At 42.1% G+C, this 21,170-nt stretch overlaps 1 protein-coding gene across 1 annotated transcript in view; it reads left to right on the top strand.

The window, feature by feature from the left end:
• Positions 1–21,170, top strand: part of LOC136863206 (lipase member H-A) — a 286,766-nt gene that overhangs the window by 96,300 nt on the left and 169,296 nt on the right. The window contains exon 2 of the mRNA XM_067139572.2: positions 20,619–20,790. Within this exon, the coding sequence (XP_066995673.1) occupies positions 20,643–20,790 (148 nt within the window). The 5' untranslated portion in view covers positions 20,619–20,642. The remainder of the gene's footprint in view (positions 1–20,618; positions 20,791–21,170) is intronic.

The following is a 21,170-nucleotide window of genomic DNA, read 5'->3' as shown; positions in this document are numbered from 1 at the left end:
TGAATGGAGGCGTACACTGCGCTCACAGATAATGAAAAATTAAAACCTACAGGGCTCTCGGCAGATGAAACTGGGACTATTCCCAAACTAGAGAGGTGGCTCGAATGGAAATAACTTCAATACATTACAGAAACGAAAGGTTGCGAAAACGTAGCCACCTCAAACCAAAATGAAGGGGAGCTCGGGAGGGTAACTCACTCTCTATCCCCGATTTACTGTTAAACTTAGTGAAAATTTTACATTAGCCAAAAGAAGATTTACATTTTAGAAAAGTTTGTTACATAGTTAAAGATTCGGACCTTCCCCCCGTATTAATTTGCGGATACAGCAAGAAAGATAGGATTTATGTGGCCATTACATTGTAGATGTTCTGCTGGCCGAAGAAAGAGGCGCCCCGCCTCCTGCCTTAACACACACACTTAGAAAGGCGGCGATCAATTGACAAGATAGCCAGAAAAGCCGCAGTTTATATACCCTCAGGGAATGTTTGAGAGGATTCTGGGCTAATCCGTACACACCTTCTAAATTTTATTGGTTAAACTCAAAAGTTACACTCAAAATCGAACAAGAAGCCTGTGATAGGTTGAAAATTAATTACAGTAATTTTTCATTGGCCAGATTCAAAACTGGCGGAATGAGACAGGAGTACTGCAAACCTAGAGTTACAAAACCAAATGAAAGTTGAGAAAACCTATAAACACACAGTTTCTTTCAATAAGACCTTCCTTTACATTGCACCATAGTGCATGATCAGAGTTTTTCAGTAGTGAAATCTGTGGAAAAAGGTCCAAACTTCTAGATGTATAGCAAAACAAAACAAGGAGAAATTCAATCAGCTTAGGTAACTTCACAATAACACAATTACAGTAGCCTACTTAATATTTCAGTGGTGACATCTTCTGATTAAAGTTCCAACTTGATGTGTTATCAGTTTCACTTTTTGATCGATAGAGGAGTTTATCAAGGCGCTTATTTTGAATGAGAGGAGTTGGGGTGTACCTCCCGGTACAATTATTGTTACTATTATTATTATTAATTATTATTATTATTATTATTATTATTATTATTATTATTATTATTATTATTATTATTATTATTATTATTTCCAAACGAAACAAAACTTAACCTCCAGGGTACAACTTAATTGAGCAAGAAGTTTACATACATCATCTTCTTCTTCTTAATCTGTTTACCCTCCAGGGTTGGTTTTTCCCACGGACTCAGCGAGGGATCCTACCTCTACCGCCTCAGGGGCAGTGTCCTGGAGCGTGAGACTTTTGGTCGGGGGATACCACTGGGGAGAAAGACCAGTACATCGCCCAGGCGTCCTCACCTGCTATGCTGAATAGGGGCCTTGTCGGGGTGGGGGGGAGGATTGGAAGGGGTAGACAAGGAAGAGGGAAGGAAGCGGGCGTGGCCTTAAGTTAGGTACCATCCGGCATTTGCCTGGAGGAGAAGTGTGAAACCACGGGAAACCACTTCGAGGATGGCTGAGGAGGGAATCGAACCCCCCTATACTCAGTTGATCTCCCGAGGCTGAGTGGACCCCGTTCCGGCCCTCGTACATCTTTTCAAATTTCGTGACAGAGCCGAGAATTAATCCCGGGCCTCCGAGGGTGGCAGCCAATTACACTAACCACTACACCACAGAGGTGGGCAGTTTACATACATCATTTTTGATATCGAAAAGGGGCAGAAGACTTCCTTATGTTTACTTCAGTATTACTTAAACTTATAAATATCGTAAGGAAATATATATATTTGCTATTTGTTTTACGTCGCACCGACACAGATAGGTCTTATGGCGACGATGGGACAGGAAAGGCCTAGGAATGGGAAGGAAGCGGCCGTGGCCTTAATTAAGGTACAGCCCCAGCATTTGCCTGGTGTGAAAATGGGAAACCACGGAAAACCATTTTCATTGCTGGCGACAGTGAGGTTCGGACCCACTATCTCCCGGATGGGAGCTCACAGCAGCGCGCTCCTAACCGCACGGCCAACTCGCCCGGTGGAGCAAGAACCTCTCTAGGGCCAGACATAATGAAACAAATTATGACAATCGAGACCGACTTTCAACCTATTAGGTCGTGTTACGTACATTTAGTACGTGTAGAAGACATGTTGTCCGCCTCTGTTATGTAGTGGTTAGTATGATTAGCTGCCACCCCCAGAGGCCCGGGTTCGATTCCCGGCTCTGCCACAAAATTTGAAAACTGGTACGAGGGCTGGGACGGGGTCCACTCAGCCTCGGGAGGTCAACTGAGTAGAGGTGGGTTCGATTCCTATCTCAGCCATCCTCGAAGTGGTTTTCCGTGGTTTCCCAGTTCTCCTCCAGACAAATGCTGGGATGGTACCTAACTTAAGGCCACGGCCGCTTCCTTCCATCTTCCTTGTCTATCCCTTCCAATCTTCCCATCCCGCACCAAGGCCCCTGTTAAGCATTGCACGTGAGGCCGCCTGGGAGAGGTACTTGTCATTCTCCCCAGTTGTATCCCACCACCCAATGTCTCACGATCCAGCACACTGCCCTTGAGGTGGTAGAGGTGGGATCCCTCACCGAGTCCGAGGAGAAAAAACAACCCTGGAGGGTAAGCAGATTAAGAAAGAAAGAAGGAAAGAAAGAAAGAAGAGATGTTAAGTACAGAACAAAAGTGGCCAACCGGACACCAGTGGGATCCGAACCGACAGCCTCCTAATTTCGCGTCGGGTGCTCTACCAATTGAGCTATGATGGCCTAGGTCATCCGTGTTCTGTTGCAAAGGATCTAATCTACGAGTCTGGCATTACTGCCATCACACCGTACAGTGCGTTCAAGTCGTCCGTTGTGGGCCACGTCAATGAATATTGAATTTTCACGACCGCATTGTAATCGAAACCGACTTTCAACCTATTAGGTCGTGTTACGTACATTTAGTACGTGTTGAAGAGATGTTAAGTACAGGACAAAATGACTAACCGGACACCATTGAGATCCGAAACCACAACCTCCCGTTTTCGCGCCGGTTACTCTACCAATTAAGCTATGGTGGCCTAGGTCTTCCTTGTTCTGTTGGAAAGGATCTAAGGTACAGGTCTGTCACTACTGCCATCACACCGTAGAACAACCGACGTGAAATCGGGAGCACAGAATGCACATTCATCTCTCCTGGAGAAACAAAGTGGTACTAGCTGTAATCAGTGGCGGTTCGTGCTTAAAGGGGTTTTGGGCGCCACCTCGCAGCCTTTTCAAAAAACATTAAACGTTAGTTCACTCTGTAACTGATTACATAAAGAGATGAACAAATTAAGTCGAACATATGTGGTGTGATATTCAGTTATCTTCATCATCATCATCATCATCATCATCATCATCATCATCATCATCATCATCTGTTTACCCTCCAGGGTCGGCTTTTCCCACGGACTCTGCGAGGGATCCCACCTCTACCGCCTCAAGGGCAGTGTCCTGGAGCTTCAGACTCTTGGTTGGGGGATACAACTGGGGAGAATGACCAGTACCTCGCCCAGGCGGCCTCACCTGCTATGCTGAACAGGGGTCTTGTGGAGAGATGGGAAGATTGGAAGAGAGTGGCAAGGACGAGGGAAGGAAGCGGGCGTGGCCTTAAGTTAGGTACCATCCCGGCCTTTGACTGGAGGAGAAGTGGGAAACCACGGAAAACCACTTCCAGGATGGCTGAGGTGGGAATGGAACCCACCTCTACTCAGTTGACCCCCCGAGGCTGAGTGGACCCCGTTCCAGCCCTCGTACCACTTTTCAAATTTCGTGGTAGAGCCGGGAATCGAACCCGGGTCTCCGGGGGTGGCAGTTATTCACACTAACCACTACACCACAGAGGCGGACGATATTCAGTTATACAATGTTATATTTTTTATCTCGGCTGTCCGGCTCCATGGCTAAATGGTTAGCGTGGTGGCCTTTGGTCACAGGGGTCCCGGGTTCGATTCCAGGCAGGGTCGGGAATTTAAAACGTAATTGGTTAATTTCGCTGACATGGGACTGGGTGTATATGTCGTCTTCATCATCATTTCATCGTCATCACGACGCGCAGGTCGCCTACGGGCGCAAATCAAAAGACCTGTATCTGGTCAGCCGAACTTGTCCTCGGTCACTCCCGGCACTAAAAGCCATACGCCATCTTATCATCTATCTCGGCGTCCGACTCGTTGGCTGAATGGTCAGCGTACTGGCCTTCGGTTCAGAGGGTCCCGGGTTCGATTCCCGGCCGGGTCGGGGATTTTAACCGTCATTGGTTAATTCTAATGGCCCGGGGGCTGGGTGTTTGTGCTGTCCCCAACATCCCTGCAACTCACACACCACATATAACACTATCCTCCACCACAATAACACGCAGTTACCTACAAATGGCAGATGCCGCCCACCCTCATCGGAGGGTCTGCCTTACAAGGGCTGCACTCTGCTAGAAATAGCCACACGAAAAAAAATCTATCTCGGCTGTAAATATTTTGCTCTTCTATTTTCAAGAAAATGGCAAACGCTTTCAGACCATGGCTGCTGTCCAGCAAGCATGATGTTCTCTCTTTAGTCGTGAGGCGCTCGGAATGTGGCAGCAGAGCCCTGAGTAGGACTCCAGACTTTGCAAGTGTGCGGGGTGCGGGAGGAGTCTGGAAGGACGATATGGACTACTAGTCAGGGGGTGAGAAGAGTGCAGGCGGGTGTAAGCGCTGAACGGCGGAGCCTTCAGCAACATCGCCAATCTCTTTACAGTGTACCTAGGCTTTTCCGCCCCACGTCTTACATTAATTGTTTTTAGAAATTAATTCCAAAACATTTTACAAAACAATGAATTCCATTATACTGACTATTTAAACAATTCAGTTCTATACAGAAGCTAAAATCATCATCATCATCATCATCTGTTTACCCTCCAGGTTCGGCTTTTGCCTCGGACTCAGCGAGGGATCCCACCTCTACCGCCTCAAGGGCAGTGTCCTGGAGCTTCAGACTCTTGGTCGGGGGATACAACTGGGGAGAATGACCAGTACCTCGCCCAGGCGGCCTCACCTGCTATGCTGAACAGGGGCCTTGTGGAGGGATGGGAAGATTGGAAGGGATAGACAAGGAAGAGGGAAGGAAGCGGCCGTGGCCTTAAGTTAGGTACCATCCCGGCATTCGCCTGGAGGAGAAGTGGGAAACCACGGAAAACCACTTCGAGGATGGCTGAGGTGGGAATCGAACCCACCTCTACTCAGTTGACCTCCCGAGGCTGAGTGGACCCCGTTCCAGCCCTCGTACCACTTTTCAAATTTTCGTGGCAGAGCCGGGAATCGAACCCGGACCTCCGGGGGTGGCAGCTAATCACGCTAACCACTACACCACAGAGGCGGACCAGAAGCTAAAATAAAGATTCAAAATGTAACCATAACGTGACAGCACTATTTGTAGAGTGGTCAAATTGTTAAGTACGGTTTCATGCTCTGAAATTTGAGCACAGAGAGAGAAATTCGAGAGTGCACTGTTTATTTGTTTACATGAATGTTGTTATTATCACTTGAAGGGTCGGGGGAAAAACCAGGTAAGTCACTTTTTTTCTCGAAATTGAGATATTGTTACAGTCCGCTTCAGAGTGATCATGCGCATCTATTGAGAGGTCGGAAATGGAAATAAAGCAGGCGAGTTAGGAGAAATAAGCGCCCAAAGTTTCGCTGTAAGGGGAAAGAACTAGGGAAGTCAAGCGCAAAGAGGAAAGAAGCAGGCAAGTCAATGATGCCTCAGCTGGCCACGAGAGGGCAGAGCAAATTTCGCGGCACTATCTGTCTTGACTTTGTTCTCTGTGCTTCCCTCCATTTAGTTGATGTGTTGTTTTTGTTCATCCACGAGGTTATGGTTGTATTGTGAGCTGTGTGTCGCGAGTGTGTGTTAGCGGTTATGGCTTCCAGTGCTGATGAACTTGTAAAACATGAAGCAAAAAAAACGAAAGATTACTGGACGGATGTCAGAGGTGAACAAGAAACTGAAACTTTCTACCCACGAACCTGCCCCCCCCCCCCCTTGTCATTGTAAACGATTTGACTGTTATATCACGAGTGAAGCGGACAGGAAAGAAATATTACGCCAGTTCAACAGTCTACAGTCTCACAATGAACAAAATAGGTATTTGGAAGGGTTGATTACGGTTATGCCCGTGGCGCAAAGAAAGCCGCGGAAGGATGAAGAAGTTGCTCAGTTTCGCGGAGCTAGCTATGCTTACAGATTGCGTATTGGTCGAGAGGCGTTGGCATTTCAGGACGTTCAGGTATGTGCGAAAGCATTTTGTGCAATTCATGGCATAAGCAAAAATAAGCTTCACTATCTGCAGAAAGGTCTGAAATCACATGGATGTGCACCAGTGGATAAAAGGGGTAAGCTTCTACAAAACACAGACAACTATATAAGGCAATTGCGACTATGATTGAGAATCACATTAAAAGTTTCAGAGGCCGTCAGAGTCACTACAGCCTGAAGGACTCCAAGAAAACATACTTGCCGGAAGATTTAAACATTAAGAAAATGTTCAGTCTTTTTAAAGAACTTCATCCTACCACGACTGTGTCTTATGACACATATCGAATGATTTTCAACAGGAAATTTAATATTTCGTTTGGCCATCCTCGAACAGACACTTGTGCAGAGTGCGATGAATTCACTGCAAAAGTCAAAACTCTGAAGATGGCGAATGATCAAACACAGATTGATCGTTTAACGAAGATGAACATTCTTCATAAGAAAAAGGCTCAAGCATTTTACGACCGCAAAAGGAAAAGTAAGCTCTCGGCAAGGAAAAATAAAAAGAAGGTGGCTATCTGCATAGACTTTGCTAAAAATGTATCCCTACCACATATAGCTACCAATGACGTTTATTATAAACGACAACTGTCTATGTATTCGTTCAATATCCATGTTCTTGCAACAGGCCAATCAATTTTTTATATCTATCCAGAATGTATTGCAAAAAAGGCCCGAATGAAGTGACCTCATTCTTGTTTCACTTCATCACACATATCATGGATGAAGGCACTGAAGAACTCTCAATTTTCTGCGATTCCGCAGGTGGTCAGAATAAAAACTATACTGTATTCCGCTACATTCATTATGTAACACACAATCAAATTGCTGGCCTGAAGGACATCAAACTTACATTCCCCGTGCGTGACCATTCGTACTTGGAGTGCGATAAAAATGTCGGCTTATGGAATCTAAATGCGTTGATGGAAACATCTGAAGATTTCAAAGAAATGGTGAAAGCGTCCAGATGTAAACCACCCCCTTTCACTGTGGTCAGCGTTACTCAACAAATGGTGCTAGACTGGAAGACGATGTTGGACTCAAAATATGCTGCAAAATGCCCATTCAAAATGCAGCCTATTAAGGTAATAGCTTCTGCATCCAGCCACAGCCGTATGCTGCAGTATCGCATGACTTACTAGGGAGGAATGCAAACGGGGATTATAAGGGCACCACGACAAAGTCTACCATTGAAGGATGGGCTTTGTTGATCTTCCCACTCCAGCTTATAATGGTAAATTTAACTTTTAAAAAATCACTTGTTTCCTAAAACATCAATTTGTCGCAGTCTACTGAGATATTTCCGTTCTTTATTCTAGGTCTTCTCCCGATTTCCAAAGAAAAATTCAAAGATATACAAAGTATGATGAAGTTTTGCAGTCCTCATGCTTGCAAGTTCTTCAGTCAGCTTTCTCACAACTAGATGATGCGAGTCTGTTCCACTTGACTTACCAGTTTTTTTCCACCTCAAGCGTGTACTTTGATACGGTTTTGTGGAATAACACCATTGTGGGACAAATACAATGCCTAGAGCTCTGATTCCATATTTTCTGAAACCTAGTTGTTTTTTTCTGGAAATTAAAATTACTTAATATGCTGATACACTGATGTCACAATAATTTGATCATTAAAATTGATTTTCCTCAAGTTTAAAAAATATTGACTCCCCTGCTTTTTTCCCCTGACCCTTCACTTGTGATTGTGATAAATGAAGTACAGTGCCATAGCAGTCGGGATTGTATTAGCTGTTAGCCTGTTAATGTGTGTGCATAAATGTCATTGTAGTGTCCGACTCGTCGGCTGAACGGTCAGCGTACTGGCCTTCGGTTCAGAGGGTCCCGGGTTCGATTCCCGGCCGGGTCGGGGATTTTAACCTCAATTGGTTAATTCCTACGGCTCGGGGGCTGGGTGTATGTGTTGTCTTCATCATCATTTCATCCTCATCACGACGCGCAGGTCGCCTACGGGAGTCAAATAGAAAGACCTGCAACTGGCGAGCCGAACCCGTCCTGGGATATTCCGGCCCTAAAAGCCATACGATATTTCATTCATTTCATTGTAGTGTAGTTAATTAATGCTGTAGTGCAAGCAGATTTAAATCTAACAAAGTTTTTAATTAATCACTTCCAAGAAATTATTTTTTGAAGTGCTTGCTCGAGGAGGCTGCATTAAGTTTCTTTTTTACTTTAGAGCCAGTGGCGGTTCGTGACATTTTACTCTGACAGGGCTGTGCCGCCATCTCTTTCCCCTCCCCAATCGGTGGTCGAGTTTTCACTGACCAGCATCACGATACTTTTATAATAATAATAATAATAATAATAATAATAATAATAATAATAATAATAATAATAATAATAATAATAATAATAATAATAATAATAATAAATGTCTTCTGGAAAGGCTTGGTGGTGACATAATAAGGATGAAATGAATTGCGAAGGCGTCATAAACACCCAGTCCCCAAGTCAGGTAAATTAAGAGTACGAGGAGACTGATTTCGGCGAAGATGTGAACTATCAGCAATTTTTCTCCATACTTCAGTTGCGAGAATGGTTTATCCAGTACCTGTTTTATATGGTTCAGCCTGTTTACAAAATAAACCCCACACGGTCATTCACGTTATACACTGTACTTGTAACTTCAAATAAACTAAAATTGTTCTGAGAACAGTAATACTACTGAAATACACATTGTTTTTCAACTAATAACAATCAGTTGGCAGGGCGAGTGGCGATCTGAAGGACCGAAGCCTTGCCCACCTATCCCTTCGGTCCCCGCACCAATAGTTTATTCATCAGCTAACCGCACGAGGTGAGGAGAGGGGGGAGAAACGCAGTGCCTGGACTGCGATATCAGTCTCCGATGCCTTGCACTCAAAAATACGAGCGACGTTTTTTCTCTTTGCTTTCACGTTTTGTAAATGGAACGATGTGTCAGATGCTTACATTAGAATGTGATTTAGATTTCCATCTTTCTCACTTGAGGTTTGGGCTTCACCGATAGTCTTGGTAGGCCTCTGTATACGCCACTCGTGGCAACATTTATATTTCAATGAAAAGAAAATAACAGTGTTAGTGTTATTAAACAGTATATTTGCGGTTGCAGAAAAGTCCATCAGATCAGTCGATTGTCTATCTAATTTGATTTCTGATCACGTTGAAGAAAACCTAACCTCGATCAGCTTAATCCGATTGAAGATCTGAAAAGAAAATTAATCGGGCAACATTGCAATTCGTGACCACTGCCATATTGATTCTCTAAGGATGATGTCGAGCAAAGAAAAGGCTAAGTTTTTCAATGAATGATGGAGCCCTCTTACTTAATCTGGTAGATTATTGAAAACAATAAAACCAAGTGAATTGGCTGTGCGGTTAGGGGCACGCAGTTGTGAGCTTGCATTCGGGAGATAGTAGGTTCGAACCCCACTGTTGGCAGCCCTGAAAGTGGTTTTCCATGGTCTCCCATGTTCAAATCAGGAAAATGCTGGGGCTGTACATTAATTAAGCCACGGCCGATTCTTTCCCACTCCTAGCCCTTACCTACCCCATCGTCGCCATAAGACCTATTTGTGTCGGTGCGACGTAAAGTCAATTGAGGACCAAAGATGGAAAAGGGTGAAAGTGCCGAAATATGAAAAATGTTTTTTAAATTTTTTTAATAAGGGGATGTATTAGCCATGTCGCATATGGTGGTAACTTGTGCATGTGCCTGAGGTCATTGGTTTAGTTGGTAGGAAGTTCAACAGCTAGAGCCACAGTCCAATGTGCCCAGCTGAGTTTGTGGGGAAGGGTGAATGTGCCAGCGTCTCGTGCTGCAATTCTTCTGTGCTGTCCATTGTGTCAGTGTGCTATCACTCATGTATTTCCTCATGTCTGAGCCACTTAATTAAATAAATTAAATATGTAGAAGCTAAATATTGTTATGTAATTTTACAAAATGTATTGGATGTAGTATATTTGCACTTAAAAGGCCGTAGATAATCATTAATTTCTGGTCTCCTTTGGTAGAGAAGAGTGAAAGTGCCGTTGTGCTCGGGAATTCTATTATTAGAGTTTACTCGAAACATGTTTCTGGCGTCACCGTTTTCTCTCTTTAGTCCTCAATTGTAAAAAAGAGAAGAATGCTGTGTGGGCAAAAAGAAAAAGAGGCTGTATGGAAGGAAATTTCTTGCGATTTCAATGAAGTCAGTTGCGAATAATTGACAACAAACGAACAAATACACGCAAGTCCTTACTTAATGTAAATCTTTTGACAAACTTACTTTCATTACAAGAAAAAGAAAGAACTAGTTCATGCCTATCATGAAAAAATTCTTCTTAATATATTTGTCCATATTGTTAGATGACTTCATCAGAGTAATCCATATTAATTAAATTACTATAATATAACTGTAGTTATCAATCAGACTGGGGAACGGGCCACGCAACACTGCATGCAATGATCGGAGTACGGTATGAAAATTTCGAAAGAGCAAACAAGCATATTGCAGATAAGTTCAAGTTTTTGTCATGTTGGCTTATTAATTCTAAAGTGTGGTTTTACATGAATATTAATAAGCCAAAGATTAGAATTTATTTCAAGATGTGGAGTAATTTTATTGACAGAAATTAACCTTGTTCTTTGTTCAAGACCGGTATAAGATTGCGGTTATATGTGAGACTAACGACTACGGAAAACAAAATATTACGCAATACAAATCGCAACTTATACAAGAACTTCAATGTGCTATCACTGACATTTTTAATCAGATGTATTTAATGAAGGAATAGCACCCTTGAGTTTAAACATTGCAGGCAATGATTGAAGAATCAGTGCTTGATCAGCATGAACTCGCTCGTCAAATACGGTGGAAATTTGATCGTCGATCAAATAGTGATCTGCAACAGGGTACTACTCTTTAATGTCATAGTTGAACGCATCTGAATTTGCTGCTACAGTTTATTACATCTTATATTCATGCGTGAATAGGTCCGGCTCCTTGGCTACTGGCCTTCGATTCAGATGACCCTGGGTTCGATTTTGACTGCGTATGGTTAATTCCTCTGGGTGCTTGTGTTTGTCTTAATACTCCTATTTTCATTTACATGCAACACATCCACCACGGAAACACGGGATAGTGAATTCATCCCTTCGCATCCGGCCACAAAACTGGACTAGATTCACAAGAAGTGCTGACTTCAACAAAGTGAAAATACGGCCATTAAGAAGAAGGTATCCATGAGTGAATATATTTATCATCCAAAAAGCCTACTCGTGGTTGGGCATACATTTTCAAGCGTCTCAAAAGTCAAAATGGAAACATATGAATTCGAACCATGAATGCAAACATGACTGTTCATGTTGTAATCATAGCCATACGCTCCGAAGCAAAGTAGGCCTATGTGACATTTTGAAAGCCCTACACATGCATTGGTCGGGATTCTAATCACGGCCACCTTACTAAGAAACCAATGACGATGACACCTCGCTATCACGCCCCAGTCATGAATCATATCGATTGGTAGATGTGAATATGGTTTTTCGTAATTCACTCAAGCAAATACCGGATGACAACTTATCCAGTACGAAGTCGTGAGGTACTGAACCCATAATTCTACGATGAGAAAAATATTTTTTATTTTTCTCAATATTTATTTCAAATCAACAAGCTACTTTTATTTTTGAGGGCAGCCATGTTGCGCTCCTAGAGCCTCGATGTCGCGTTGGAACGATCTCACCCGCGGCAAGCTCGTGAAATACCGTGACACCTCGGCGGACTTCGAGTGCCCGATAATTCTTAAAATTCACGGAATTCTGCGTGACGAGAGATTTTAACAATACAGTAAATAAAGAAATAAATAATCTAAATTATTCTTAAACCCTACGTGAAGACAGAACCCCCAGGGTAAAATATAGATGCAGTTAAGCCTAAGTACAAATTGTAACCGTCCAGGCTTCTCCAGCCCTACTAATTTAATATAATATCATTTTACGCGATATCATTTGATATCAAGTTTATCCGCCATCGGCAATTATTTGTAATAACATATTTATTCAACGTCAATCATTTGTAATCAAGGCTTTTTGGAATCATATTGTATATATAATAACATCGTTTTAGTATTTAAATTATTATATTATGTAGGATAATAATTCATTATGTTGTAAATACGGTCAATATGTTGAGACATAGTTGTTTTCATTTCATCTCATGTTTGTGTATACGGAGGGTTATTCTTGAAGCTTGGGATTTTGCGTTAGTCATGGGTTTATTTTATGACCAAGACTAGTAAACAGCGACCCGTGCGCGAGGCTTGCAAGAGGGTCAGCTATGTCTTCGCCACGCCTTCTGGACTTGTCGAGGAAGAAGAGAAGGGGAGTTGATGCTTCGATCTATCGAATCAGATACTTCGTTGTATATGAGTTTTGAGATTGAACTGTTACCAAAAGTGGGGGTGAGCCCGGATATATACTGATTCTCAACACGAGAACAGGACCTTACAGCCTTACGACCTTACGAGCTTACAACCTTACAACCTAACTACGTGAACTCCATCACTACTACTTCTACTGCGAACATCTACTTTGAACGACGTGATTTGATTTTTGAAACAGTGTGTGGTCGCTCCGCAACATAGTTATTTTTGTACAATGTGTTGTCGCTTCGTTTATGTTATCGGATCTACGAGAAACGAAACAAGCTTATGGCTTGTGTGATATTCAGTAAATATTGTGGACGAAGAACTATGTTTAGTTCAAGTCTACGGAATTTTGGTACAAGTCTGTATCGTACAAATAGTATAGCTCAGTTGGATTGAGATTTCTACTAATATGGAAAAATTCATATCTCTGAATTTTCTCCTCCTACGATCAACGCTGATCAGTTTTTACAAGTATAGAGCCAATGTCTATTTTAAAGACTAGGCGAGTAGGGAGTGTTAGTCCAGATAGCCCGTACCATATCAGAGAAGGAAGGAAGGATGTCCATGGAGCAAATTCGACATCGAGAAGAAGAGAACGAGTAACCACGGAAACCAGATGACGTCAACGGAAGCTGCAATTGGTGAGCTTCAATTAGATAAAGCAAGCAATAGTAAATTCAGTAAATTATAAATTCCTCCACGCTTTAAGGAAACTTTTCCGATTCATCTCATTTTTTTGTATAATAAATTCATTTGTATGTTATATTGTGTTAATTTTCTTTCTTAAGCGATACTTAATGGTTAATTATTTAAAATCCTACCCCTGTGATTTCAGTATAAGTCTCTATGCTAGTAAATATAAATTTTGGTTTACAGTTTTATTTAAAACTGTAACCATGGCGCCCAAATATTACATAGAGAAATGGGGAACCATGGAATGTTAATTGTTTCTATTTGCGTGGCAATTTGCGGGCAAGCCACAAATAGTTTATTTAATATTCATGTGTCCCAAGATAATAACTTTCATTTCCCCATGTGTTCTGACGAGGTGGAACAGTTACAAAATCAGCGTCAGATCAGCGGACTAGCTCCACGTGCCAAGGTAAATGGATGAAGAAAACCCGCGAAACGCCCGGGCAGAAATAATTTATTTCACCTGTTGCGAGTGTGGTAAAATTATGAGATTAACATCTAAAATAATTACAAGTCTGTCCGGAATTCTGGAACAAGTTTCATGAAAATCGGTCTATTGGACGCGAAATTAGCAGATTACGCAATCAAGCTTAGTAGTGTGTGTAGCGTCCCTCATAAGACTATAAAAGGAACCCCCCCACTGCATATTTTTCAGTGTCGATCTGGTTTTTGAAGCGGCGGTAGCTTACGCCCGTCGTCAGCAGAAAATTGTACGAGATTGATCTATGAATAACTTAGTACATGGTCGTGGCTGAGGTCCACATCTTCTGTTTCCTATGTTCTATTTCCTATGTTAAAAGTGCATTTAACCAGTATGTTTTACAAGGATCACAGGCATTTAGAAAATTCCAGTGAAATTCGATAGATTTATATTTATTCATGGGAAGTAAAATTTTGGGACATCGTGTATATCGATGATACGGAAAATCGCGGTGTGTTCTTGTGTTCTCGAGGTCCGAAAGTAGTAGTAACAGTAAAATAAAGAGGTGTATTTTATAATGGTTGTTGTTTTCACAAGAGGATTGAAATATGAAAAGGGTGTTGGAAATATAAGAAGAATGGATTGAGAGCGAAGAATTTATATATGTGGAGATGAGAGGGATAGGAATATTGATGATGAAAGGGAGCCTGGATATTAAGTGATACCGCTGGTATAAGGCGAGGAGAATGAGTTGTGAGACAGGCTGTATTGTGACAGGCTGTAGTGTGTACCGCTACCAATCCGAAATTTGAGACGACTACTGTGTGAGGCACCGTAGATTTCTAGTAAGATCCCTAGTGAAAACGACTCTAGTATAGGTTAAAAATCTTGGTAGTAAAAGTCAAATGACTAGTTACGTAAAGCCCGTATGAACATTAAGATAATGTGACCTCAAGGATAAAAGAGCATTTAGAATACATGGTTGATGTTGTATTGAATTTCGTTTCACTGGATATGTCATTGATATAAATATTTGGAATTGACGGTAGGCGATTTGAGAGTTTCCAATGCGGTAGTGATGATTATTATTTCGGGCAACATCCACTAAATGGTAGACGTGTGTTGGTAATTATTATTGCTTCCCTAAAAACTTCTTTGCACAGGCTGAGATTGTGTTTGAGTTGGAGGATTGTTCGTCACGTATATTTATTTTCGAGTTCACGTATTGTTACGAGATGGAGACTTATGCATTTTCCGACTTGCATTAGTTTAATAGTAAGAGACGTTGTTCCGTGTGTGTTATTAGTCTGACCAGGTTTACCATTGAAATGTCAGAGTTGGTTTGAAATTGTTAGTTCGCCTGATATACTAGGGGATGCGTATTACGACCCATTCTTACGCCCGACCATAGATTTAGGACGTCACATGTTATCATTGGAGTTATTGATGGTGAGACGTCCTAGTTCACGCCCGACGATAGAATTTGGAAGGTATCGTGTACATAGAGATTAGTGTTAGGATGTACAGATTTTAAGTGAGCCCGACGATAGGTCTGGGATGTCAGCTGTACATACTCAAGTCTCAGATTAGATGTTTCTTTTGTTTTTGCGAAGTGACCTGGGCGAAGGTAGCATCTACAGTAAAATATGAAATATGAAGAGGGTTAGATCGGTAATAATGAGGCCAACTACTGCGTAGCTCCAACAGCTGGAAGTGTTCCCTAAGATAACGGGGCCGCTATCGGCGAATGAGGGTTGCCCAAATATTGGACATCGACCTGATGGAGATTAAATATTTTACTGTAATTCTCCGTGCGTGTTGAGTTTGAATGACTTCGATATGTTATTTTATTTTATGGATTTAATTGTTTTGTCGTTCTGACGTCCGTTTCGTTTTGATAATGTGCATATTGACACTCAATGTATTAGGGTGAGACTTGAGCTGCGAATGTGGTTTCGATTCGTCAGCCAGTAATATTATTTTATTTTCAATCTTTGTCGTACTTTCATTTTATACGTAGTTGAATTCGATTAAGTGATCACTTTATAGGTAGTGTGTTGGGAAAAACAATAAGTAGATGGATCTGTAATGGTAGTCATTGTTTTTCAAAGGAAAGAATTCCTTAAAGTTGTAGTATTTTTCAATGTGGACTGGTAATTTTATTAAGCGTAACATAACCATTTCTAACCTAAAAATCAGTTTGATAATAATACTTTTCAAGTGATTTACCACTTTTTAATTAACTTCAGTGTTTGGCATTTCTCCTAAATGCGTGATGAATAAGTGTTTCCTGCATTTCGCAGTTTTGTTCCTTCAGAACGACGTAACGTAAGATCCTCGCGGATCATGTTGTTGTTGGTTCCTTCCGAACAGCTGTTTGGGTGATGCACATTTAGCATCGGGATTACCTTATCACTTAAGGGTGTCATGAATGACAAATACATGGTGGAATTTTATTTCAATTGTGAATGATGCTGTTAACTCGTAGTGAACACCATGCTTTCCCATAATATTTCGCAACCTATCCAAAGCAACTGATAGTCAATTTGGTTCGATTAAGGGTCCATTCGGCGGGTGTTCCGTATCCGTAAAAGGTATTCGACTGGTGGATAACCTTAATTGAGAGGAAATCAGGCGTTCTACTTGTTGAAAGTCAGATTTTCCACGGATCGTGTGGATTAATTCTCAGTTCTCGTTTGGAGTAATAGGTGCCCGGTTTTCAGGTCTTTCCTTTTTCAGTTTTTCAGTTTCGCTGTCCACTAATTTATTAATTTCTCCGAAGTAACTCTTCGATATTGTGAGAAATAAATCAACGCTATGCAATGTGACTGCGTTTGAAACACTCAATAATAAATGATTTATAATTTTTTATTTCAAGGATTTATATTAAAATAATAATGTTGTCGTGTCATTTCGATTTTAATAAAAGTTAGTAAGCACATATTTGCTCCTCATTTCAAGTAGTTAGGCTCTCTTCTGAACCCCATCGTTTGGTTAATACAGCGTGACTGAATTTATTCCCGCAACGACCCATGATTTAAGAGTTCTATATTGTTCTACTGTAGCAGCCGTGGCCGACCAACGATGGAATGGTAAGTTCAAGGGTTCAGTACCTACTTAGAATGTCTCAGCATCAACGTCAAGTGAATTGATTTACAGTACATGGGCATATGAAATGATAGCTCAATTTATCCCAGAAATACAAAGTATTGGCCCTAGAAGCCTCCTCTACAAGACTGGAAACGTGCGTATGAATAGGTTTGTTATATATCTGAGTGTACCGGGCGAGTTGGCCGTGCAGTTAGGGGCGCGCAGCTGTGAGCTTGCATCGGGGAGATAGTGAGCTCGAACCCCACTGTAGGCAGACCTGAAGATGGTTTTCCGTGGTTTTCCATTTTCACACCAGGCAAATGCTGGGGCTGTTCCTTAATTAAGGCCACGGCTGCTTCCTTCCCACTCCTGGGCCTTTCCTGCCCCATCGTCGCCATAAGACTTATATGTGTCGGTGCGACGTAAAGCAACTTGCAACATCTGAATGTTGCTAGATACTCGTGTGGAGGTGATTATATAATGTAAAAATACCAGCCTTCTTCTTCTTCTTCTTCTTCTTCTTCTTCTTCTTCTTCTGCTTCTTCTTCTTCTTCTTCTTCTTTTCCTTCTCCTCCTCCTACTTCTTTGAGGCTGAGCTCGTGTCGTACACAGTCGGCAGCATATTCTCGCTTTAGATATCATAAACTTCTAAACTGAATGGTTAGTGTAGTGCTTTTCGGGTGATAGGTCCACGTGTTTGATTCCCGGTCAGGCATGGGATTTTATCTGTGTTTAATTAATTCCTCTAGCTCCGGGGCTGGGTGTTTGGGATCGTCTTAATACGCATCTTCATTTGCATACAAAACATCACACTACTAACCATCAGAGAAACCCACAATATTGAATACATCCCTCCATTTAGGGTTGGCGTCGAGTTTCGAGCCATAAAATTGAGCTTAATCCACGTCATTACCGACTCCAGGTAACTGAAAAGGGAAAAAAAGCCAGGAAAGATGTAAAACGTCTCAAAATTGGTTCAGTAATACTCGCTTGCCGATTTCAGTGGCTCAGCTGTTTAGTCTTTACCTATTGTTCCCAAGATAACTGGTTCGATCCGAGCTGAGGTCAGTAGCACTTTCTGTGAAACAAAATTCCGACACTCTAGCGTTTCACCAAATCTAGATCGTTTGAAGGGATGCTGAACAACAACAATAACAACAACTCCTGATACTCATATCTAATAATAAGATGTTAAGAAGGAAGCCATTCTTTTTCAGTGTCGGCTGAGTTAATATAACTTTTAAATTCCTATTGATATAATTTGTCGCAATTGTTCATAATATCACCCATCTACAGTCTTCGACGAGTTTACGCAACGTAAATATTACACATACATACTGTATACACGCATGTTTATAAGTGATTTGATACAATCTGAGGATGTAGATCGAAACACGTCATTCTGTTATTATTGTGTTCTTTTGCAGGTATGTTATAGTATCCTTTACTACGTGCTATATGTCGTGGTTCAACAGGCTGAAATACTTAGAAAAGGTAACATATAGTAATAGTGTAAATGATAGTGTTATCAGTTGTTGACCATCCACATGTATAATTCAATTACTACAGTGTCTTAGAGTTTATTGTTGTCCTTTCATTAAGCCCTCCAAGAACATTACAGCTCATTTAGACTCTGTCTGTCAAGACGACTGCCGCCCATCAAGATGACCTGCAGATATGGGAGTGCAACGTTATCAGTGTGACAACATGCTGAGCTTTCTTGGCCGGGTGCACTGCCCCTCACATCAAGCAGCTGCTCAACTGAACTCACGAGGCCGAGCAAATCCTGCATCCAGCCCTCAGTCCAGGATTAAAATCCTTGGAAAAGCTAAGAATCGAACCCGGAGCCTCCGATTAAGAGGCAGACAGGCTATTCCGACACTATGGGGCTGGCAGTACTTTTTTTCTTCATTTCTATTCTTCTTTGCAAGTGGTTTAAAGTCACACTAAAATATAGCCCTAAAGGCCTTCGGCGGAACTGGAATGGGAACCAGCTAGAATTGAGGAGGTAGAGGGCACAGGGGACACCACTTGCTTGCTTTGAAAATGGCAAACCACACAAAAGTATTGCCATTGATGCTTTCACGGCCCGTGACAGTATCATGTCACACGAAAGTATGTTCATAGCTCAAGATCGAACAAATCAGCTCCCCAATGCAAGCTTACAGCTACAATACTCATAAATACTGCTTAGCCATCTTGCTCAATGATAATAATAATAATAATAATAATAATAATAATAATAATAATAATAATAATAATAATAATAATAATAATAAAACCACTACGGCATATACAATGCATGAAGAGCAGTGGGATATCAAGACGGCTGCTGCCCACCGAGCGAGTGGCCGCGTGGTTTAGGGCACGTAGCTGTCAGCTTTCATTCGGGAGACAGTGGGTTCGAATCCCACTGTCGGCAGCCCCGAAGATGGTTTTTCCGTGGTTTCCCATTTTCACACCAGGCAAATGCTGGGCCTGTAGGCTACCTTAATTAAAGCCACGGTTAGACCTTTCCTCTTCCATCGCCGTCGTAAGACCTATGCGTGTCGGTGCGACGCAAACCAAATTACATTTCTATTTCGTCTGTTGCCCAGCTATATGACAAACAAATTCTGAAGTGTCATGACTTCCTCAGCCATACTGCTTGTCTTTCCTGACCGGGTCCGCTGTCCCCTATATAAGAGATTAATTCACAAGATTACCGTAATTCAAACCATCCCAGCCTTTAGTCAAGAATTGAATTATTGGATGGGTCGGGAGTCGGTCCCAAGCCCTCCAGGTAAAACACAGATGCGCTAACATGACATCGCGGAGCTGAGGGTGTTCTTTCGGTGACGCTAGGACGGAGACAGTAGCACCCATGAATTTGATTCAGGCACACCCTCACCATTTGACTGATTTGAAAATGGGGAAACCACAGAAACCATCTTCAGAGCTGCCTACAGAGGGATTGGAACCCATCATCTCACGAATACAAGCTCACAGCTCCATGACTTGCTCCGCGTACCAGATTCATTCGGTGTCCATAATGTTAATAACAATTTAACGTTTTAACTGCTAACGGTGTTGAGAGACACTGAAGCGAGAGAAGTTTGTCCCATAGGATTTATAATGTCGAATTACAAGGACACGGAGCTATCGGATTTAATCACCCGTAACTGCCAGCTAGCTCAACCACAATCGAATTGAGCCTGCTATCTTGGGAACGGAAAGCCAACAACTAACTGAGCTAATGTGGTTGGCTGGAAAAGGTGTTCTGGGATGGAAAGTAAAGCACTATACCAGCATTTTTCCCAGAACGGGACAAGGGAATGGAAGAGGGGCGTGGGTGTCGAGAGGCTTCGTCGTTGATGTCTCAGGAGTCCTCCCGGCCAAGGCATGTAGAATTTTTGAAATGAAAATTCACGTCTTTGTGGTTCGTATTCCACGAAAAACTGTAGGTCCCCCTTGGCTAAGATCACGATGTCAACCATCATGTAGAAGATTGCTTTATCAGGAGTGGAAAAACTCGGAGAAAAGCCGGATTCAGGACTGAAAATACTCACCTTTAATATGGGAATCTTTCCATGGAGCGTGAGTTAACGCACATTGCTGTACAGACCATTCACATATAAACGTCTTTAAACAGTAAAAGCAGTCAGTTCGAGACAACCGCTCATTATTCACTTGAATGGAAGAACGCACAAAACTGCTACATGCGAATTTGATGACTGATTATCCATTCCAGACGCACACTCCAGACTACAAGGCGATGCGTGCCGCAGATACCGTCATATCAGCTGATAATTTGGAATACCGCCAAGCCTGGACCATTTCCTGTACTTCAAGAAGAGCGGTGGTCAGTATACACCGTACCATGACTCAACTGTGGCTGATTCTCCTCCTGCTGCTTGCAGTCTGTAAGTAAATGTAGAACTTATGCCTCTACTGTAAGTGATTTCCGAGAGACAGTAGCGGTCAATGTCCTAGTCTGTTAAGTACCAGGAATGAAACTGTTGTATAAATCTATGCAGGGCTCTTTTTTCTAGGGTAAAAGGTGCCGGTACTTACCGTGTAGGTGGTATAGAGCAACTTCCACATTTCTTACATACACTCCGATATACCCTCGGAGTCACCAGCCATTTCTTTCTCTCGCTTAAGCCAATTTTTGCGTAAATGCCCAACGATCTGGCCAGCCATTATCATAATCTATTTCCGTTTGACCTCGTGGATCTTCAGTATTGGTTTCATAATCCTCTCCTACACGTGATTTTTCGGTGCTAGTTCTGTGTTTTACAGG

The sequence above is a fragment of the Anabrus simplex genome, chromosome 2, assembly GCF_040414725.1.
Source record: "Anabrus simplex isolate iqAnaSimp1 chromosome 2, ASM4041472v1, whole genome shotgun sequence".
Classification (NCBI taxonomy): Eukaryota; Metazoa; Arthropoda; class Insecta; order Orthoptera; family Tettigoniidae; genus Anabrus; species Anabrus simplex.
Note: the sequence above shows the minus strand (reverse complement) of the source record. Positions and strands in the feature narration are given on the sequence as shown.